The sequence below is a fragment of the Pantherophis guttatus genome, chromosome 6 (assembly GCF_059756535.1).
Source record: "Pantherophis guttatus breed Tessera chromosome 6, ASM5975653v1, whole genome shotgun sequence".
Lineage (NCBI taxonomy): Eukaryota > Metazoa > Chordata > Lepidosauria > Squamata > Colubridae > Pantherophis > Pantherophis guttatus.
Genome location: NC_142068.1, coordinates 19927250 through 19950979, shown reverse-complemented (window position 1 = coordinate 19950979; position 23730 = coordinate 19927250). Strand labels below are relative to the sequence as shown.

General features: G+C 39.7%; 1 protein-coding gene across 3 annotated transcripts in view; it reads right to left on the bottom strand.

Annotated features, from left to right (window-relative positions):
• Positions 1 to 23730, bottom strand: part of GOLIM4 (golgi integral membrane protein 4) — a 72759-nt gene that overhangs the window by 23000 nt on the left and 26029 nt on the right. The window contains exons 4-9 of one of the 3 annotated variants that reach the window (XM_034439035.3): positions 22473 to 22526; positions 20361 to 20511; positions 19386 to 19468; positions 15662 to 15745; positions 11168 to 11335; positions 1728 to 2084 (exon numbers count right to left, since the gene is read on the bottom strand). In XM_034439035.3, the coding sequence (XP_034294926.1) occupies positions 1728 to 2084; positions 11168 to 11335; positions 15662 to 15745; positions 19386 to 19468; positions 20361 to 20511; positions 22473 to 22526 (897 nt within the window). The remainder of the gene's footprint in view (positions 1 to 1727; positions 2085 to 11167; positions 11336 to 15661; positions 15746 to 19385; positions 19469 to 20360; positions 20512 to 22472; positions 22527 to 23730) is intronic. The other 2 variants (XM_034439037.3, XM_034439038.3) reach the window with 2 other exon arrangements.

Below are 23730 nucleotides of genomic sequence, written 5' to 3'. Positions count from 1 at the left end.
GTACAAAATGTGACCTGCATAAACTGTACCTCTGGGATTCTGGCTGCTGGATGCATATCATATTTAAAGTGAAAGAATTTGCCACAATATTAAGTTACACCAAGGTGGAAGGAAGAGCATTCTGGATTCATAAAGATAAATCTGCAAGTAGAAAAAACTGCCTTTCAGACTAACAAGATTCTGTTAATGTATCTTTACAATGAAGTAGAATTAATTGAGCTGGGCCTGCTTTTTTTCTGGATTAGGGCAAGCATTAATCTTGCCAGTCTGAAAATACATTTCTTCCACATCGCCTTTTCAACCCAAGAAACGTGGAAGAGTCCTTTCTGAGATATTTGCCACACTCACATTCCTGCTGCAGGCTAAGCTGCCTCTTATCTGAATGTTCCCTGATTGCAGTTCTTCTCCTGCCTCCCAAGGTCATTCCCTCATACCATCACCCTGTTTTCCCCAAAATAAGACATCCCCTGATAACAAACCCAATTGGGCTTTTGAGCGCATGGCAATAAGGCCAAGCGCTTATTTCAGAGTTCAAAAAAATATAAGACAGGGTCTTATTTTCGGGGGGAAATGGTACATTGTTAGAAATGCAACGAAGCCAAAGTTAGTCTACAATCCAACACTCTTTTCTTCCCCATTAATTACAAATTAATTCAACCCTTGCCAATGACAGGAGGCACCCAGAGGTTGCTGTTCTGATCTAGGCTTCCTTAGAAAGTATACAGCACAAACTTAGGTCTAGCAAACCTCTGTAATTCATATGGCTGTGAATTATTGTCATTCCCAGTCCAAAAGGCTTATCTAACAGTCTTGCAGGGGAGTGTTTACAAACACCCACCTTATCTCCCTTGGAATGCTGCCAGAGAAGTAATTGCCATACGCAGGGCAAGGCCAAATTTAGTCAAACAGAACTTTTTCACAGCTTTTACCGACCAGATGAACTAATTGCTTCCTGCAAAAGCTCACGTCCTATTCGCTTCTTTTTTTATGTCTTATGGGAGGGCCAATCATCTGTAAGCCTTACTCCCAAGTCGACCCTGTTTTCTTAATTGTTCCTGTCTCCTGGCAGTTCTGCACATGTGCACACTGGGAACAGGTTCTTCCGCCTCACTGAGGTGAGACTCCAGAGACTCCGGACTCAGCAAAGAACTACCAGATGGCATTGGCCCCCTCTTTGCCTCCAACTCAGAGCCCTCATCCAAGCCTTCCCCTGACTCCAGGACTGGCCCATGTTCCTCCCCAACCTCCTCACTGTCTGAATCTGCTCCCAGCTGTGCTGGCTGCTGGCGGGCCGCAACAGTTGCTGCCAAGCAATGATAACCTAAAATTCTCAACAAGTGTGTCTTAATATATCAAAGGTAGCCAATTTATTCTAATTAACTTTATTTATTTGGGACTGACTTCCAAATAAACCTGCAAATGGTTCTCAGAAAGACCTAACCTGATTCAGAGCCTTGGCCAATCTCAAAATTGCTAAAATTGCTAAGTTAGCAGACCTGGTTAGTACTCAGATGGGAAACACAAGAAGTCGTAAGGTTGTGGTCTAGACTGGAAAGTTAAAAAAAAGATGGCAAGCCACTTTCCATTATTGCCACAGAAACAATAATGAATAATGAATGAATCATGTCCATGAACAGTATGAAGATGTCCACCAAGAGTCAAACTTGACTTGAGGAAGACTGCTTTTTTAAACATGCAAATATTCTTAGGGGAAAAAGGGGACCCACCTGTGAATGGTTGTGTTCTCCAACCATGTTGGTTTCCTCATCAGTCTGTTCTTTGTCCTTCCATTCATGCTCTTCTGGGACTTGATCGAGATCATCTGTTAAGTGTTCTGGTTGCCCAGCTTGCTCCATTTCTTCTTCTTCCAATTCTTTTTTCTGCTCTTCTTCATCTTGCTCTGCATGTTGTTCCTCATCTTCTCCTGCTTCTTGCTTTTCCTGAATATTTAATTCCCGTGGCCCATGACCTTCTACCACTTTTCTGTCAGGATGAAAAAGTTCTGCTGTCTGTTCTCTTCCTTCCCTAGGGTTTACGTTAACAGCTTCTTCTCCCCTTTGTGACTGCTCACCATTTTGCATAATCTATAATAATATAAATCATTAAATCTGAGAGGTTAGTTTCAAATAATATGCTTCTGGACTATACATTGGATTTCAAGGGATTTACTTCCTATCAAGCTTTCAATAGTCTGATGTGGCAGTTAAAATATATAAAACTGGGCTAGGATTGGGAGCCCACTCAACCATGGAAGCTCATTTAGATGACTTCAGGTCAAATATGATTGTTCTGTCCAATCTACTTTGCAAGATTGCTGTTCTTTCTTTTCCTGGTTTGCTATTATAGGGGGAAAAATGGAGGAAGAAGTTCTTGTATGGTACCTAGATTTCCTGGAGGAATATTAATCTAACCAGCACATAAATCACTATAGATACATTGGAAAAGTTAGAATATACATCATATTTTTTTTCTACAGTGATGCAGAGAGGGGGAAAATAGAACAGCCTTTGAAAGGAGTTTTGGAACTTTTGCCTGGCGAAAAATACAAAATTCAAAGTATTATGTTTTGCTGCTAAAGCGCTAGGATAGTTTAGAATTAGGTCACCTATGAACTGCTTCCTTCCCTTATGAGACTGTATAACTTTTGCAATAGATCACTGATAATAGGCCCATTCAAGGTGAGAATGGTGAAGGACAGAGCTTTTTTGCTAATTGTTTTTCAGTTGAAGGACCTAAAACAAATGTTCTATTTTTTATTTTTGTTTTACAAAACCCATGAAACATTCATCTTTGTTCTGAGATTTGCTAAACTTAGAAACTCACAGTCTAGACCAGGGGTCTCCAAACTTGTCAACTTTAAGACTTGTGGACTTCAACTTCCAGAATTCTGGGAGTTGAAGTCCACAAATCTTAAAGTTGACAAGTTTGGAGACCCCTGGTCTAGGGTCTTGAAATGGATCTTTGAACATGGCTCCAGAGATCCTCCAAACAGTTGCTACTGAATTATGTTTAATATGAAAGAAATGAATAAGAAACACATTAGTTATAATTAATATTATTATAATAATATTATAATAATATTATAGGGACGCGCTGGCTGTGGCGAAAATGCTGAGCTTGTCGATTGAAAGGTTGGTAGTTCAGCGGTTCGAATCCCTAGTGCCGCATTAATGGGGTGACTTGTCCCAGCTTCTGCCAACCTAGCAGCTTGAAAGCACGTAAAAAAATGCAAGTAGAAAAAATAGGGGCCACCTTTGGTGGGAAGGTAACAGCGTTCCGTGACCCTTTGGCGTTTAGTCATGCCGGCCACATGACCACAGAGACGTCTTCGGATGGTGCTGGCTCTTTAGCTTTGAAACAGAGATGAGCACCACCCCCTAGAATCAGGAACAACTAGCACAACTAGTGCGAGGGGAAGCTTTACCTTTTTAATATTATAATAACCATATAAGAATTAATTATAAGAACTGCATGTGAATTATTTCAATTTTAATTCCACTTTTATTTCTCTTAACCTTACCCACATTTCTATTCTATCCTTTTGTGGCTCTTTCTCCTTTTAAGGAAGAGGTACTCACCACAAAATGCTGACATAATTGCTGTCCTAAAAAAAAAGCAAACACTTGTTTATCTTGTTTAGAAGAAATCCAGATTTTTGGCTAAACTGATGATGTATTTTACACTATTTTTACTTAATTCTTTTTAAAAAATGTAACTAGGGCGAAGGATCGTTTTTAAACATTTTACTGCAATTTTTGTCTATATAGTCTTGCTGTAAGGAATTTAGGCATTTTTAAAGAAAGTACTCGTGTGCCTCGGTACACATTTTACATAATTCAAAAGCTATCCCTCAGTCAACTCACATTCTCAAGATGAATAGCCTAAGGATCAAGAATGGAAAAAGGAAGGTAAATACAATATACAGGGGACAACCTGTAAGGTCCAGGGAATTATGTTGTCATGTTTTATTTATGAAAATAGCTTTATGTTTGAGACAAAGTGAGCACTGAAATAATTATTGGACATATTATACACAAATTAAGTGGAATCTTTACAGAACCCAATTTTAGCTTTAACCGGTATTACTCTCTAAGACTACTTGGCTAGAAATTGCTATCATAAAGCCAGACTTTAATTCTAATCCATCACAACCTGAATAGATATTTAAGGATAAATTCACATGTATATATTTTGTCAGAGATAGAAACAGATGTTTCTCGTCAGTGATTATGACTCGAGAATTAAGGCCACATTAAGCATAATCTGGTGGCAATTTCAGCACTGGATTGCTTTCCATAGTTGGGTATCAGACTGCTAAGATATTAAGACCTAGGACATCCACAGGTAGACATTCATGTGTGAAATTAGCCCTAAAAAAACCCTCAATTTGCCTATGTAAATCTGTATTTTTGCTTCACAGATAATGTCCCACATCAGTAATATTCTTGGAACCTATTTTTCTCAATCCCACAACCCACAACTACTTCCAAGAGCTACATTTTCCCGATCTGAAACACCCATTCCTGCTGTTTATTCTTTCTTGATTTCATTAATTTTTTTTCATCCCAATCTTAAAGGGGAAAAAAAGACAGATTTACAGATTTTCATTAGGAAATAAAACTGAAGCTTTTTGTACCCAAACAAGACGATATCTGGAATTTAGACTGCTTTACCTTGCTTAAACTATAATAATGTGACATTTGGAAAGAGCAAAGATCTCTATCAATGTTTTATTAAACACAAGCATTCACAGAGGGACCATATCTGATTATGCATGGTTGTCCATATGCTGTGGGAGTAAGAAGGACACAAAGGTCCCTTTTCGGATTACTTCCAGCCTGCGCAGCCTAAGCTAAATCAATGCTATGATTCATACTTTTATATTACAGACCACTAGCTTGCTTGTTCTTGTGCCAAGAGCTGCATTTTCTTGATGCAAGCAACCAGTCCCCCAATTAAAACATCTCCCCAGAACAGATACAAATGGAACAGGGAGGGGGGAAAATAAACCATGGGTAGGAGAGCAAATGCTAGGTAACAACCTGTTCCCTCGTTATAGTTAAATAGGACAAAAAGATTGATAGTTGCTGAAAATCAATGGCACTTTTTAAATCAGGCTCACGGTTGACTCAGCCTTCCATCCTTTCTAAGGTAGGTAAATTGAGGACCCAGTTTGTGGGGGCAATAAGCTGACTTTGTAAATATACAAAAGTATGAAGGCTATTGCTTAACGCCTTGTAAGCCACCCTGAGTCTCTGGAGAAGGGCAGCATATAAATCAATTTTTTAAAAAAAAATCATTTTATGGTAGAAAACACTGAAAACCTGTCTTAAATCAGCAACAAAGGTGTGAAACAGCCAGGGGTGGGCTTCAAAAATTTTAGCAAGGGGTTCTCTGGCTGGCTGCTGGGTGGGCGTGGCCATGGTGGGCGAGGCCTAGTCGACCTCTCGCATGACTGCCGGGGGGGGGCATTTTTGCCCTCCCCAGGCTCTGGAGGCTTTTGTCAAGCCTATGGGAGGGTGAAAACGGCCTCCACAGGCTCCAGACGCCCTCTGGAGGCCAGAAATGGGCCCATTTCCCACCTTCCAGAACTTCCAGTAGGCCCACATTTCACCCTCCCCAAGCCTCTGCGTGCACCCTGCACTTACCTGCATTCAAAATGCGCCACATGGGGACTCCTGGGAGCAGCGGGGTGGGCGGGACCAGCCAGGAGTGGGACTTGGGGGTTCTCCAATCTGCACAGTATCTTAGCTAGAGGTCCTCCCAAACCCCTGCAGACCTCCAGCAGCCCACCCCTGGAAACAGCCCAACTAGAAAATCCCAGCCTCATCCATGTGCAAGATGCTTTGCATCATGACATATGGCGATCTTGAAAGTAGGAGAGAAAGCGAAAGGAAAAATAATCAAAGAGAGACCGCCTCTTTTGACCATCTTAGCTGTTCCTGTGTCAACTGGAAGGTGCATCATTCTCTTTCTCAGGTGCAAAATAAAATTAAGAAATAAAATCTAGGGAAAAAAAAGGAATTCTCCCTTTCCCCCGCCTAAAAAAAAAAAAAATGTTGAGGAAAAATTCTCTGTATCTGAAGAAACTCATGTCTCAAGAGCAGAAGAAAGCACAGACACCAAGGGAAGGGTGGCTGATACAACTTCTACCATTGCTGGTGCTGAAAGATAAATTACTTTTAGGAATTCAGGATTAGTAATTGCTTGAAACAGATAACAAATATGTTTACACTCTAGTGCAGGGGTGTCAAATTTCTGGCCCATGAGCCGGATGCGTCACATGATGGCCAGGCCCATGTCCCGTTTAGCAAAGGGGGAAAAAGTCACGATAAGTCACGTGACAACCCTGTGATGTCGCAAGTTTGACTCCCCTGCTCTAGTGGGTAGGTAGGCAGTAAGGTGCCTACCACTGCTAAGGTATTCCTGGACAGATCCCTTCCTAGCTGCCTTATGGATGGATGGATGGATGGATTGATGGATGGATGGATGGATGGATGGAAAGCAGGCAGGCAAAGTAAAGCACCAGCCATTTATTTATGCATATATTGATTAAATGTGTATAGCACCCAACTCCCAACAATTCTGCGAGGTTCACTAAGTACAATACCGAAAAATAACAACAAAACAAAAGAAAAATAAAAGCAAAGGAACAAAATATGACATTATATTTATTTACAGAATGGCTTTGAGCTCTACAAAGATCCCAAAAGGATACCAGAGGAAAAGGTAAACCAAGCAGCTTCACTTTCCTCATTAACCTGCTTTACATTGCAGAAATGATGAAATTTTTCCTTATCAGGACAAAGAAACCATGTGGTTCTCCTCAACACGGTGCTCTGTATCTCTCTGAAGCCTCAAAATGGCTTCCGGCCAATATCTGGAAGTGACTTGTTCAGTTGCAACTTGTACAAAAGTCACTGACTGGAAGAGCATCCTGCTCAAGTGCTTAGAATGCATAGAAATTGATTCTAGATATTGTATCTGTGAGCCCAAGGAAAACATCTTCAAGGGATAACTTTGAAGCATTGCTGACATGAAGTACCCTGTGAAAGATTTACACCACTCTAGTGGAAAGCTTTCTGATAAATTGGTATATTGTGACTCACCATATCCAATATAGTAGCCAATTGTGAGTGTACCTGCCAATTACTTTAAAGATGTCAAATGGGAATCCATGGACATATTTACGCTTATTGTGTGAGGTAGGATACTCCTGTTTTCCATCATCCACCCATCCAATTTTCTGCCTACGTTCTGCCTTGGGTTAATATTTCTGCCTAATATCAATTAATAATATTAATACTTAATAATGTTAAGCATTCTGCTGCAGTGCTGTAGAAAGTCAGCTAGTGAAGTTTCTTTTCCTGGCCAGCCTTGAGAAAGACTGCTTCTCTAGCATTGATGAAAACTGCATTTGTTAGTTTTCTAGCTGAGCTTTGCATTGGCTGGGTGCACCTTTCAGCTGCTGCAGGGAAAGGGGAAAGGTTAAGTGGACCTGGATGTGATGGGACAGAGAGAAGGCCAGTGGGGAGAGAGGAGAGAAGGCCAGGCTTCTCAGGAGTGGTGGTGAGGATACAGGAAGCCCGCATACAGCTGGCAAATTTCAACATGCCAGCATATCAACATATCAAGACTACCAAGGTCTCTCCCACCCTGTGAGGCATGGGGAGTACTGGGATTGTGGTCATTGAGTGAGACAGACATGTCTTGATTAATGGTCATGACAATTTACAATCCAAATTCCAGGCTCAGTTTTGGTCATAAGTCAAGGACTACCTGTATTTCAACCAAGCTCCACCTTATTTCACTTCTGGGAGAGGTCCTGAAGAGGTTTACATTGGCTGATGGTAATATTGTCTCATTTTTTTTTCCTTTGGGAGGGCAGATTTTGCAATGTTTCTTAAAGCCGCCATCTTTACTTATGTGGTGAGAGGAAAATCCAAACTGTGAGTCATGTACTGCTCTGCTGTCTCTTTTATACATACATATGAGCTTTCTGTACTTCTCCATCCATAACACATCTAGGCAGGCTGGAGAATAACTATCTAGTAGCTGATCTAAGAAAAATAGACATTTCAGATAACGTATCCAGATTCTGACCTGGCTATGATAGAAGGCAAACAACTGCTTCAAGTAAGGTGAATTACGAATGAACTGAGGTAATTCACTGCATCCAAAACTGCGGTTGTAAGTCAGTACCATTGTGTGATGTTTCATTTAATGACTATGCTGCTTAGCAGTGGAGTTGTTAGTTCCAACTGTGGTTGGTAAGTGTGGACTACTTTTTGGTATTGTGTATTGGTATACCATGCTGCTTTGTTCTTGAAATATCTATTACTTTGTAAGTTACTCTGGGCTATGACTTAACACATCCCATGCTGACTTACTACTCTGACATCAAACATGTACTGTAGAACTTACTCAAAAGACCCCATGATTAGTCCAACTAAGGTACAAAGTCCTTGGAAACCATCGTCAACCTCTATTTGAACTGGTGAAAATTCTTGGTCTTCAGCAGGCCAAAGACTAATGGCCAGAGCCATCTATGACTTCATGTGGACCTGCTCTGTAAATATCCTTGCTAAACTTTCTGACAAGTTTAGGTAGTTAAGTCTGATCATTTTTTTGCAATAACAACAGTGGAGAATATGTGTAGCTTAGGGTTAAAATGTTGGAATATTGATATTCACAGAGCTGGCTTTCTTTTTTCTTGCAAACATTTCATTAATTGTGACATTTGCAAAAAAAAAAAAATCAAACTCGGTAAACATGAAAATCCCCAAAGAAACCTTTTTTAAATGAATATTTATGATTTATTTCATTTTAAATGAAGACTTGCCATTTCTGACAGCTTTCTGCTGGATTCTTTTATACTTTGGACACACATAACAAAATGAGTCCTACATCGTAATGCTGGAAGTGCAAGCAGCCCTACCCAGATGACACTGATGTTTTTCCATAACTAAAAATCTGAACATCTAGAAATCATATTTCACCACGGTCCTTTCACGCTATGTCGATCCAATCCAACAATTCCACTGTACAGTGGTATCTCGGTACTTGTTGTTAATTGGTTCTAGGAGGCACAATGATTACCACAAACAATGAGTACCAAACAATTTTTTCCCATAAGGAATAATATAGTGAGTCATAAGGAAGCCCTGACAAGTTCTAGCTTGTCGGATGAATACCGGGACAATATGTTCATATGAAAATGCATTGAGTACCGAATTCAATGAGTTTCAAGGCAGTTGAGTAACTGCCTTAAATTGAACTTACATTCTTCAATTCTTATTGCTATACTTATAAAGTTGAATTTGTCCTAGCAGCCCAGTTAGAATAAAAACGGATGTCCTCTATGTGTTCTCTACTATAACTGCCACCATCACTTTGTCTGGAACTGATATCCTTAATGGACTTTTTTAGCCTATCCATCCAAGGCCTGAAAAGATTATGCTTTATGGATTTGTCTATAAGAGATGGGATATGGGATAAAGAGAACTTTGGTTGTAAACTAAGAAGGGGTGCAAAAATCGTTTATACAATACTTGTGATGAAGGTTGGAAGTCACTTTACATATTTCTTTTTTTCTTTCTCTCTACTATATTCTTACTTTTCTTTCTCCCAAAGGTGCTTTTTTCAAGAGGCAACTGGGCTTTTTTGCTTTTTCTTTGAAGACATTTCGCTTCTCATCCAAGAAGCTTCTTCAGATTCAGAGCTTGGAAAGAGACGCAAAACGTTTTTCTTCAAAGAAAAACCAGAAAATCCAGTTGCCTCTTGAAAAAAAGCCCCTTTGGGACAACCATGACCTGGATGATTGAGAATCTCCATAGACATTTACTTTTCTTTCTATTTTTTTCTTTTCCTTTGCACCTTTCATTCTTTCTCTCTAGTCTACTTTCTTTGGTATTAGATTTTACTATCGTAATTAAAACCCTTACTACAAGTTATTCACAAATATAAAAAAAGGAAAACTATTACAATTGGGGTGCATTGAGTTGCTAACCCTAGTCAGACTGATTCACAAACTTATCTTATATGCCAATAGACAACATAGTGTGTAACATGTAACATGCTTAATTTAAGTCATTTGAATAAAAATGGAGTCAGGTCAAATTACTTAAAATGACCATTGTAAAACTGCCAAATGGGTCTTGCAACTCACTTCAGAATAGTTGATGTCAAAATTCTAGCCAGACAACTTTTACTTATGATAGTTCAAATCGTCATTGTCTGTTGTCAATAATTGCATTCAGATGCCAATTGATAGTTTCTGGTATCCTTCGTCCTATTGTCCATTTTCAAGATTTCCCTACCCCCACCCCAAAATATATTTTTTTCCTGCAATTTCAGGCTTCCGCCAAACCAGCTGAGGCTTGTTCTACATGTTATAGTTATGTTCTGCCATTTGGAAATCTGGTTCACTACTAATTCATATGCCTGGAACAGAGGAACAGGAGTCAGGGACATTGATGAAGTTGGAATCTGATTCAAGGATTTTCCAGAAGCTTCTATTCCTCTCCCAAATTTCCTCTAATCCAGAAACAGATTGTGGCCTGTCTACATCTGAAGATGGAGGACACAGCAGCAGAAAATGAAGAAATACATCAGATCCTGCAACTGAAAATACTTTCCTTAATTTGTATGATTCCCCCCCCCACCCCAAGATGTTGGAGAGTTTCATTTTTAGGCAATTTTTCACCTATCCCAAGAGGGAGCTCTGTAAGCAAGAAAGATTCCAGTGCTAGCCTTGGCTGTAAATCAGGTCCTTATTGTGGCCAACGCCCTGATGTTTATTAAATAATTGCTAGAATAAAATAAGTGTCCTTTATCATAGTTGGCCGCTGCTATTGCCATAATGATCACAATTCGTTGTCGGAAGACTAAACAATTTTCATATCCTGGCTGAGTGAAAACTATCTTAGGAAATTACCATTCTAGCTTTTTTTTTTTTAAACTTTGTTTTAATGTGATATCCAGATTAAATCATTTGTCCTGCTCAGCTTCTCTTCTCCTGCCCTTTGAAATGATAACAGCGACCTTTTTAATAGGATTGTTACACGGACTACTGCTGCAGTAATGTTCAGAGCACTGTATCAATGCTAATAACCATGATGATGATTAAATAAGATTGCTTTGCCTTAATACAGTCAGTTCATATTACCTCTTTTTGCTCTTTAGCGGCATCTGTGCCCTGTGTTTTGGAATCACTCAGAGGAGAAGGCACAGGTGTCACAGGCAAACCATGTGGCGACTCAAATTTTTCAGGTTTCTGGAAACTGGGCATCTTTTTTAAGGTGTCCTTCAACTGCCTGTATTCTTCCACCTGAGACTAGAAATCAAATGTAATCATTAGATTTCACTGAGAGAGAAGCTGGTCTCCGTAATAAATGCAGGGAAGCAAGAGGCTCCGAGCTGATGCAGGTATTTTAACTAAACATGCACATTTGATCAAAAATGTCCATGTGCTAAAGCTACATCTTTCTATGCGGCAGAGTGCATCAGTTTAATACATTACAGCAGACATGCAAAGTCTAGCAGAAAATCCCCATAGCCCAGAAAGGGGATTAGTTTTTCATGCCACGCAGAAGAAGAAACTGTCAGTAGTGAATTATTACATCTTCCTTCAATCTTCGGGAAGGAAAAAAAAAACCCACCTACAAATAGAAAGCATCATGGAATGAAGTGGAAAAAAGGGAGGGAGGGAGGGAGGGAGGGAGGGAGGGAGGAAGGAAGGAAGGAAGGAAGGAAGGAAGGAAAGAAAGAAGGGAAGGGGAGTGAGTGAATGAGTGAAGGAAGGAGAAGGGGGAGAGGGAGGGAAGGAAGGAAGGGGAAGGGGAGTGAGTGAGTGAGTGAAGGAAGGAAGAAAGGAAGGAAGGAAGGAAAGAAAGAAGGGAAGGGGAGTGAGTGAATGAGTGAAGGAAGGAGAAGGGGGAGAGGGAGGGAGGGAGGGAAGGAAGGGAAGGGGAGTGAGAGTGAGTGAAGGAAGGAAGGGGAAGGGGGAGAGGGAGGGAGGGAGGGAGGGAGGGAAGGAAGGAAGGAAGGAAGGGGAAGGGGTGAGTGACTGAGGGAGGGAGGGAAGGAAGGGGAGGGGGAAGGGAGGGAGGGAGGGGGAGGGAGGGAAGGAAGGGGAAGGGGAAGGGGGAGAGGGAGGAAGGGAGGGAGGACTGCCTTGTTCAGTTGCCCATAAGGATAGGCCTTCCTTTTTTTTTAACAAAAGTGTTTGTTTAAGAATGGATCAATCCCAGGACCTCTTGGGGACTCTTGGAGAAAACCTGGAGAGTAAGAGATTGGGAAATATTGCCCTGTTAAATTCAGCCTGCTGCTGTCTATAGTGTTTAAAAAGAGTGACTCTTGATAAAATACATACACACAGAGGGAGGTGACAGAATAGCTCCCTGAAACAAACTACTGCTCATTCTCCAGCACAATTACTAGGTCACAAGAGCAAGGCCTGGTGATGGAGCCACACCAATAGACACCATCTAGTTCAAAACTCCCTATAAATCCATATGATGAAGGCTGCATGTGGAGTTAACTTTAATAGCCTTACAGAAAGGAAGACATGATTGAGTGAATGGAGTAGCAGTGATTATTGGCTTTTTGCAATGTGCCTATGTTATTATACCTGTGGCTAAGAGCCATGGTGGTGCTGTGGTTAGAATGCAATATTGCAGGCTAATTCAGCTCACTGCCAGTTCAATCCTCACTGGCTCAAGGTTACTCAGTCCTCCATCCTTCCAAGGTCGGTAAAATAAGGAGCCAGATTGTTGTGGGGCAATATGCTAACTAATTGCTCAGAGAGGGCTGTAAAGCACTGTGAAGCAGTATAAGTCTAAGTGCTATGACTATTACTATACAATATTTTAAGCATGAGGGTCCACAATCATCATTCATCTAGCAAACCTTAAATTGGGCCTACCTTTCACTATAAAACACCTAGTGAAATTATCACTGCCAGAGAGCATGGGAAGAAATTATAAAACTACATAGATAAAAATAAAATTATTTTCACCAACTTAATCGCCAAGTAGATAGAGACTAAGTTTAAAGAGATTTTATAAACAAAACAACAACAACTGCATAGAAATAAAACCTTATACCATTTTAGACAAATGGTTGTCCAATCTGTTCTTAAAAATGTCCAGTATTAGAACAACCACAACTTCTGGAGGCAACTTGTTCCATTGATTAATTGTTCTAACTGACAGGAAATTTTTCTTTAGTTCTAGCTTGGTTCTCTCCTTGATTGGTTTCCATCCATTGCTTCTTGTCCTGCCTTCAGTTGTTTTGGAGAACAGATTCACCTCCTCTTCCTTGTGGTAGTCCCTCAAATATTGAAGCACTGCTATCATATCATACCTAGTTCTTTTCATCAAACTAGACATACCCAATTCCAGCAACCGTTCTTCATATGTTTTAGCCTCCAATTCCCTAATAATCTTTGTTGTTCTTCTCTGCACTCTAGAGTCTCAGCTTCTTTTTATATCATGGCGACCAAAACTGAATATTGAAGAAGCAACTGCAATAGAGTTCCTAAACCAGAGAGCCAAAATGCTTTTCCATATACTTCACCACACCAGCACATTTCCCTGTCCTCATCCACTTCCTGATATGAAAAGCACTCATCTCCAATCAGCAGCCGATAGGAAATTAAACTAAGAGCTTTTGAAAAGGCTCTGCTGATGTCAATGACAGCAGTTTTTAGCTTAATGCCACATAGAAGACATTTAATCCAAATGTAGGAAAAATACCATGACCAGCCTTTGCTTATAAAGCAGAAACAATGGAATTGGCATTAACTAGGAGCCTGGATAGCTCTACAGACTAAAGCACTGTAATTTAACACCAGCTGTCTGCAATTAAAGTAAGTTCGAATCTTGTGGGGCTCAAGGTTGACTCAGCCTTCCATCTTTTCTAAGGTAGGTAAATTGAGGACCCAGTTTGTGGGGGCAGTAAGCCACCCTGAGTCTCCGGAGAAGGGCGGCATATAAATCAAATTTAAAAAAAAACAAAAAACTGGAAAGCCAAGGAGATATGCTGTGTTCAAGGGACAGTTCTGAGCCCTGAGACTAGTTTCAGGGTAAAAAGATATGCGGACCAGCCATGTCTGTTCTCCCTCAAGGGGAAAAAAAAAGGTGTTATGCATAAAAAGAGAAGATATGGACAGGCAAAGCAAAACAGATAAGAATTTTTTTTCTGTTGCTGTTTATCTTTTTTTTTTCTTCCTTTTTTGAAATTCAAATCAAATCAAATACGCACACAAATCAAACTACAATCTGTTTATCAACATAACTTCACTGAGTTACTATGGGTTAAGGAAGATATGATGGGAGATGGGAGAGAGAAGGCCACGATTGGAAGCAGGAGAGGACATTGGCTCCCATGACACCTTCTCGCTCCCCAGCCTGATCCAAGGACTTATTAAGGCTCCCTTGGCTTTAGTTTTGCTAATATTTTATAATTTGGGGCAGTAGATTAGGTATGCTGCTCCTTTTATTTTTACTTCCCTTCAACAACATTTATTTATTTGTAAAACCTATTGGCTGCCCATCTTACCTCAGGATAACAACATAATTACTCTTAGGTAAGACAGATATATATATATAAAAGGGATGCGGTGGCTCAGTGGCTAAGACACCGAGCTTGTCGATCGAAAGGTTGGCAGTTCAGCGGTTTGAATCCCTAGTGCCGCATAACGGGGTGAGCTCCCATTACTTGTTCCAGCTTCTGCCAGCCTAGCAGTTCGAAAGCCCGTAAAAAATGCAAGTAGAAAAATAGGAACCATCTTTGGTGGGAAGGTAACAGTGTTCCATGCGCCTTTGGCATTTAGTCATGCCGGCCACATGACCACGGAGATGTCTTCGGATAGCGCTGGCTCTTCAGCTTTGAAACAGAGATGAACACCGTCCCCTAGAATCGGGAAGGACTAGCACATATGTGTGAAGAGAACCTTTACCTTTAAGAAATATTCATTATATTCAGGTGTAAATTACATAGCTACAGCTCTGGCAGAAATGAGGCAGAATCTAACTCTCAAAGTAGAATGAATATAGAATGACCTTGATGGATAGAGGAAGAATCACTACCCAAGCAACAGTTGGATACAGGGAGGGCTGAATCTATTCCAAGAAACTAATTTGAGGAAACATCTGAACCCCCTCCCTGATTCACATGAAAATAAAATGAGAAGGTTGGGAGAACGTATTCAGTCTTGCAAAATGATTTCTACAGTCACTACAGCCTCAGATTATACAACTGCAGTGATTCACTTAACAACTGTGGCAAGAAAGGTTGTAAAATGGGGGAAAAGACACTTAATAAACTGCCTCCCTTAGCAACAGAAATGGTAGGCTCAATTGTGGTCGTAAGTCGAGGACTACCTGCATATTACTATAGCTGTTGTAACAATAATAAAAAAAAAGTTTGGCACTGATTTCTTAGCTTCACAATTCTGGTATAGCAGAAATCCTTCTAGGCATGCAGATCTTGCCCCAGAGGGCAGCTGGTTATTAATCAGAGAACCCACGCTTACATGCATAAAAGTTATGATCAGCAGGGAAAAAAAGAAGCAAGAAATATTAGACGATTTGGGGGTGAGGGGGAGGAGAGAAAAGAAAACCACCACTGTTAACGCAATGCCGATCTGGTGGCTGACCTGCGCAGCTTTTAGTGCGCTCTTGTGTTCTTCCAGTGTCATTACAAGCTGGTTGTGTTGGGAGATTAAATTCTTATGCTGAAACTACACAAAAGAAAATACCACATCAAATGTGAGCCCAAGTGTTTCTTCAAAACTTAAAAGATATTTCTTAAGGAGGCTGTCAAGCATTGTCAAGCAAGACACTTGCTTTTTAACCTTGCTTTTATTAAATATATAGCAAAGTCTCAGTTTAACACGTAAATTAAAAGGAGTGGTTTCTCACTATTAAATCAAAGAGTATGTTATCTTCAGCACCATTGTTATGCATGACACAGATTATACCATTTATGACAAATGATGTAATTATAACAGGGTTTTCATTCATGCCATTTAAGTTCATTAATATGAGGTTACACTGTATGCGCATTTTATCAAGCTTTAATAAACGAGGGGTGGGTTTATGCAGTCACAACTAGAAAACATAGATTGAGAACAGACATAAACCATGACTGACAAATTTTAGTGTACAAATTTGCCATTTGAATATAGTCAAGTGTGGGCGATTTAATACGCCATCATTTAAAATAAAGACTTAGCAAGAAAAAAAATGCTAAAATTGATTTTTCTATTCTTAATTAGCCTTATACATCAGAACCCAAATAGCCTCTAAAGTTAAATAGGTTGTCTTTCCTAATTAAAATGAATCCCATGAAGGAAAGCTTAGTTTTATACTATCCACACATATACACACATATTCTGTCCTGTCCTGTCCTGTCCTGTCCTGTCCTGTCCTGTCCTATCCTATCCTATCCTATCCTATCCTATCTTATACTATACTATCCAACATACCAGCTAGTTTGTTCTCAGGATCAGTGGTTTTGTGCATGAATTTCTACAGAAAAATATTATTCCTCATTTCCCATCAATAAAAATTATTTCCTCATACATTTCAAGCGAAAAATGGTTCTGAACAAATAAGGAAGTTTCTTCCACCATCTAATGCATTGGACGTTTCTATGAACTTCATCTGCTAAAAAAAAACTATTAGGTGTAATTATTGTATTGATTTCAATACACCACAAGCAACATTTATATGTTTTATTTATCCATTCATTTATAAATTGAACACAGACAAATGTTCTCTGTAGATACTGCCTTTTTTACTCTAGTCTTAAACTGATTCTGCAGCTCATAATTCCTAGAGAATTACAAGCCAAAATAATTAATCTGTGAACTATCTATGATCCATTGGGCAACAAGCATGGTTTATGGAAGACTGCAGACTTGGAATGTTAATGGAGTAAATGGAAAGAGGTTGAATGAATAACTGAAATGAATGAAAGAAAGAAAAATAGGTACATTGTATGCCAGAGAATCTAAGAGGATTGTAATAAATCTGAACAAAGGTAGTTGGAACTTGTGCAATGCTGTTGATAAATACATGCATGAATGTGAAGGTGTGAGTTCAATTAGGAATAAAAGAGCTAAACTGAATGCCAAAAACTATGAACTAGTATTACTCAGACTGTTTTAAGAGTGTATGAAAATAGAAATTTATAGGCAAGTGCTGCATGTTACGCTCCAGTGAACTGTTATAATGAAAAAAATGAGGAATGAATTCTCAGAAAAACTGTGCAACATTCTGAGTGAATGCTGGGGAGGGGGGAGGGGGGAGGGGGGGTTATACAGGTGATGTGAATCCAAGGTTGGGAATGAGTCATGTTAAGTACAGAAAAACCTTCAGATTCCAACCTTCAGAGACTCAGCATTGAATAAGAAAAGTGATTCTTTGGCATAATCATTTTAGCAGAAGATTCTCACACTCCCACTCTGACTGTTGTCTCCAGACACCTCCTCACACGCTCCCTGACCTGTGTGGTACCTCTAGCATCCCCTCCCCAACACATGCTGGGCCTCTCGTGCACCCCCTTGCAACTTTGGGCACCCACTCCAACCCTATCGTCCCCAACCTATGCAGTGCCTCTGTGAACCTCCTCACACCTCAGGCAGCCTTCCAACCCACACTTCCCTTTGCATCTTGTGCATCCTACCTGACCTCCACTGAGTCTCTCTCACCCCCTCCTATCCTTTTGCAGAAGGTCCTAGACCTTCCCTCGCACCCTCATGTATCTTTCCCACGCCACACCTCATGTGCATCTTCACTCCGTCTCCCACTTTACCTACCTGTAGATTTGGGACTTGCAACTTCATCTCAGCTTCCCCACTGTTCTGACCCAGCTCCCCAAACACAACAAAGCCCCTAAAGTTAACTCAAAGATTCCTTTATTAGGACCGCCAGCAACCCTGGCAAAAAGTTTCCCTCTCACCGCAGGCTAACAAGTCCATCCAGCCGGAAGATGAATAGTGTGTCTGCCACATCTATTCAACTCCACCCCCTGCCTTTTATCCCCAGAGCTAGGGTGGGGCTTTGCTAGCAGAGGTGGTTCTTCCTTTCCAAGGATCGGCCCACGGATTTCCACTGCTCTCCTCTCCTCTGCCTTCTGCGCATCTGCGTGTCAGGCACTGGACCCAGCTGTTCCTCCTCTTCCTCATCAGCCACCTCCGGACCTGGGGGCTGTTGACTCTCCATCTGAGGGCTAGCGGACAGCCCAGGCTCCGCCTCTGTCTCTCTCTCTCTGACAGCTCCATTCCCTCTTCCTCCTCAGAGCTCTCAGGTTGCCTTGATGCTGACCCTGACTCCCATACCTCCTCATCTGATTCAGCTGTTGGAGGGGCTGGTAGCCGACAGGCCACAACACCCACTGACCTTGCTTGTGGGAAGCCAGGTTGGAAGTTGCCTGGCCTAATAACCATGACATTCCGTTAACAACGGCAATCAGGACTGCAGGGATTGCTGCTGCTAAGTGATGTAGCCATGCTTCAGTAGGAAATTCTCCTCCCAATTGCTGTCATAAGTTGAGGACTACTTGTATGAAAAATCTTGATGTTGATCAGTCATAAGAAAAAAAAAAGAATGTAGCTGGAGCAGAAAACATACAGGAAGGAAGAATGAATGGGTTGAGAAGAAACTCAAGAAATTGGAGCTGATAAAATAGATGATAAACACAGTATAAAATACCATACAGATATAGTAGAAGCAAAGAGGATTTGAAAGGATAGATATCTGGAGTGAACAGCGTTAGTATAAAGTAGAATTAAGTAGATCTCTTTTTCTTTTATTATCTCATCCCTTTAATGTCTTCAGCTTATTATTTTCTTATTACAGTTCTGAACTCTGAATTACCCTGCCAACTTCAAAAAGGGAACAGTGTGATGGGTATGTGTGTACCAAACCATATGGAAGTCAGAGTAGGAAGTCACATTCCTATTATCAATATATGGAAGCCAAAAATGTGGCTTAAAGGATAGAAATGTGATTTTTTAACATGTAAAAACCAGGGCTTAATATTGGCTTATTTAGTAATTTACTGATTTTTTAAAAAATCAAAATGTAACAGTTTACATGCAAGAAATATGTTTACTTCTCTTTTTAATTATTCAGAGGGCAAGAAGTAGAGTGATGATACGTTAAATTGTTCATTGGTGATCTGTGTGAACAATTCCAAAATGCTACAATGTGTACTTAAAAAAATGTTGACCATATTCTTTTAAGTCACAAAAGTGAAACATTTTTCTCACTGTGTTACATACATCATGGCAACATTTTTATTCCTCTTTGTAAAGAAAGAGGCATTTCTCTCTTTCTCGCCACTCATGTCTTTTTAGGAGATCAAGATCTTACCTTCACATCTTGCAGCTGAGTATGAATATCCTGGTGGGATCTCCTCAATTGTCTGTTTTCTTCTTGCAGATTGTACATGGATTCTGTTTAAAATTCAGTGTAAAAAAGTGTTCGAACAGACATATCTTTGAGGGAGGAATTCTAATTGATTTATGTTTTCAAATATTAACTAACTCAATCGTAATATGAATAGACCTGTCTTGCCCAAACAGATGCCTCCCACCGCTGTATCAAACTGCAAAAACCCATAATTCATTCCTACCTACTAGTCAAATGAGATCTGGCTCTACAGGATGGCCTACATTCTCCAACTCCAAAATTACAATAGTGGCCAAAATTATGGAAACCTTTTGGGAAAAGTGTATTTTTGAGGTTTGATGGCTAATAACACCACTTTTTTTTTTTTTTTTTTTTGGAGTTTCAAGATAATCATATTCCACTGCTGGAATGGCCTGGGAATAGCCCAGACCGTAACCCAATTGAAAAATCTATGGAGCCAACTAAAGAAACTTGCTAGTCAGAAGCGACCCAACAATAAAACCCAGTTAATAGAAGCCATCATTCAATCTTGGTTTCACATTATAACAGCTGCAGAACTAAAAGACTTGGTTCACTCTATGGGAAGACGTTGTAAGGCCGTAATTCATGCTAAAGGTTATCCAATTAAGTTATTAACTGACATGGGGATAATTTTTGTATATCTTATTTTTTCTATGATGATAATTTTTGTATATCTCGTTTTTTCTACGTGCTTTACTTTTCTTCTTTATACTGTAACTGCTATTCTAATAGCAGATCCTTCATAAAAGTTATTGCGTTACATTCTTGATTAAATTATCTTTCCATTGATATATAATTTCATGGTACTACTCCCAAAAAAAAGTGGTGTCATTAACTAATTTTAGAAAATACACTTTTCCCAAAAGGTTTCCACAATTTTGGCCACTACTGTACTTAAACAGCATCCTTCTATACCTTTTAACTTGGACAGCGATTGCTCCTTTTCTTGCTGTAACTGTACATATTTTTGCTTGTGTTCATCAACTGCTCGGCTGAAATCATCTCCCTGTCTCTTGTGCTCGTCTTCCAGATCTGAGTGCTGTTTCTTTAGTTCTTCATGCTGGCTCTGCATAGCACAAAATCAAAACAAGAAAACAGCACAAGGATTTCTTGATCTATGTAGCTGCCAAATTTTGTTTTTGATTTTTCAATGCAGCATCACTCCAAGGATGAGACAATGATCATTTTTAGGGGGAGGGGGGGACTGTGCGGTGTTGATGATGATGCTCTCAGTATACAATTTCTGGCCTACTTCTTTATTTTGATTGTTTTTTTCCTTTGGTTCAATCATGTCTGATTCTCAGAGAGTACCAGGACAAGTCTGGTTTTCTTTGGTGGGGGTTTTCAGAAATGGTTTGCCATTGCTATTTTTCCTAGGGCTGAGAGAAAGTGACTGGCTCAAGCTGTGCCTAAGATGGAACTAGAACCCATGGTCTCTCCGTTTCTAGCCTGATGCCTTCACTGCACCAAACTAGCTGTCCTTATTTTGATACTTTCTGACATTTTTTAGAATATAGCCTCCTCTCACCGAAAAGATAAGAAAAAAATGTATATTTGATTATTCATGTAATAACAACTGCAAGAATTGTGTATGCTCAAAATTGGAAATCAGAGAAAATACCTTTGGAAAAAGAAGTAATAAAAAAAATTAGACTGTACAGAAATGAATAGATTAACTTTGATGATTAAAGATGAGGAGGAATCAGAATATTTTAAAACATGGAATTATTTTTATAGTTGGTTGGAAAAGAGATATAAATGATTGATACTATGATTGTGTACAAATGATGATTATAATATTGCTTTAGAAATGAAATGTTAGAATGGTTTGGATAAATATGAAGATAGAAGAAACTTATGGAAGATGGAAAAGAAGCCTAGAAGATAACACCGAGGCGCTACAGGGAAGGGAGGATTGATGTATTAAATGTTTGTTTGTCTTAAAAAAATAATAAAATATATTAAAAAAGAAAAAGAAAAAAATAGTTTGGAAAAAAGTTTCAACCCATTTTAAGGTTTAGCCCTACCCTGCTACACATGCTCTTCCTTCCATCCTTTCTTTTTCCTGCAAGGTGTATATCAGTAACAATAAAATATCACAAATGTAAAACAGGAAGAAAAGGGAAGATGGAACCCTGTCAGATTAAGTTTAAATGATATTTTAGCATATCTTGAAATTCAGATCAGTAAATCCCTATTTACTGATATTAACAATATTTCACAATATTTCTGATCCTTAAAATCTCTTCCCGAAATTGTACTATCTCAGAAGGTTCCCGGGGTTCCCGCTCCAAACCGTAAACCTTGCACACCCAATTGCTTTCTGTACTTACACATCAAACGTCTGAAATGTTTGTGGGGGTTTCATATGTGAAAAGTATCTTTAATTCTCTTCAAAGTACGAAGAAATTTGAGGTGATGATTGGATGGAAAACATTTTGTGATCAGGAAGCCAGCCTTCTCCTAAAATCTAGCAGACTCACTAAAGTCAAAAAAGATTTTTTTAACTGGAGATTTTGACAAATGCTTAATAGGACTAGAAGCCTGATTTCATCATCATCACCCACCCATCATCTTCTATTTAAAGACTGGATAAAGACAGAGATGGGCCTATTTTATGTAGCCGAAAAGGGGAGCAGAAGGTAGGTTCAATGGTGGAATGATATTCTGAGAGATTTCAAGTTCAGTTTTCAAGTCTTTCAGTTCTTCCACAGTTTTCAAGTTAAATCTTACATTCAATGGCATGGATATTCTAATATTAAGCAGATAAAAGATTCTCCAAATCGAGCATAGGCACCCTTGTTGAACCCATATGGTAGCCACAAGGTTCAGGAAAAGTGTTTAGGTCCAGCAGGAATGCCTACATTGATTGTAAAGCACCTTTGCCAAATTTATCAAGGCTGTTTTTACAGCTTTTACATAAAATTTCCTTTGTTTGCCAGGAAACTAACTGCATGTGAAGGATGGCGGCTGTAAGGGCTATAAATTGCCTACCATTAAGAAAACAACAAAAACTCAAGTATCTACCTTCAGCATCTGATGTTGTGCGTTCAGTGCACTATATCTGCTATTGGAATCTTGCTGCAAAACAAACAAACAAACAAAAAGAAACACATAGTTAGATAAGACCTCAACTGCTTTTGGCATAGCTATGGCACTTCTCTGCATGCTATGGAAATTGCAAGCGTGTTCTTGAATTTGGCCATAGGGGTGCACAGATTTTAAGCTGCATACTTTCTTGGCTCAGTGCTGTGTTGAAGTGTTGAATTCAATTGCTAGAGGTCCCAACTTGGGGAGGTTCAGGGATGTAGAAATCCAGCATTTCTAGACAACACTGAAACAAATCTGGATTACAGACTGACTAAAGATGTGGGTGCTGAAATCCAATAATCTATAAACATCGCAGCAGCGAAGATAATGGAAAGTTTGCCCATATGCTTGTCTGCCATATTTCTCTGTTCCCTCATATGAAAGCCATGAATTATCCAGGGATCCTACTCACAACTGACTAACCTGCCTCAGGGTGACATGAATGTGGGGCACATTGGTGGAATGGTGGAACAAGTACAAAAAAATCCCCAAAATCCTTTTTAGAATTGTTACAAAAAGTCAAGCAATTCCCTTGCATTTGCTATTGTTGGCATCACTTTGAGAACTGTATCAACATAGCGTATTTTTCAGAGTATAAAACGCACTGGAGTATAAGATGCACCTTAGATTTTGGGGAGGAAAATAAGAAAAAAGCTGATTGGCAGGTGGATCGGCCTCCCGGAATACCCCCAATCAGCTGTTCCCAGAGGTGAATTTTAGCAACAGGTTCCTTAGTTGTCAGCTCTGTGCCTTGCTTTTTTTTTTTTTTTTTTTTGCTTTTTTTTCCTCCCTCTGAGACTTCTGAAACTCCATTTCAGAAAAAAACTTTCTTTTCTGCCTCTGAAAGCCTCCGAAACAGCTTCAGAAAAAAACCTCTGAAACTCTGTTTGGGGGCTTTCTTTCTGAAGTTCTGTTTGGGGGCTTCTTTTCTGAAGCTTCGTTTCTGATGCTTTTTTTCACCCTCTGAGAACTCCGTTTGAGAAGCTGGGCAGGACTACATTCAGAGTATAAGACACACCCAGATTTTCACCCTCTTTTTTGGGGGGTGGGAAGGTGCATCTTATACTCAGAAAAATATGGTAATTATTTTCAATTCTATTCCTAATTATCCCCAATGTGGATTTTTTAAATTTATTTAATTGTCCATTACCAGATCATTTTCTTGGGAAGTCACCAGCATCTCAGATCTCATCAT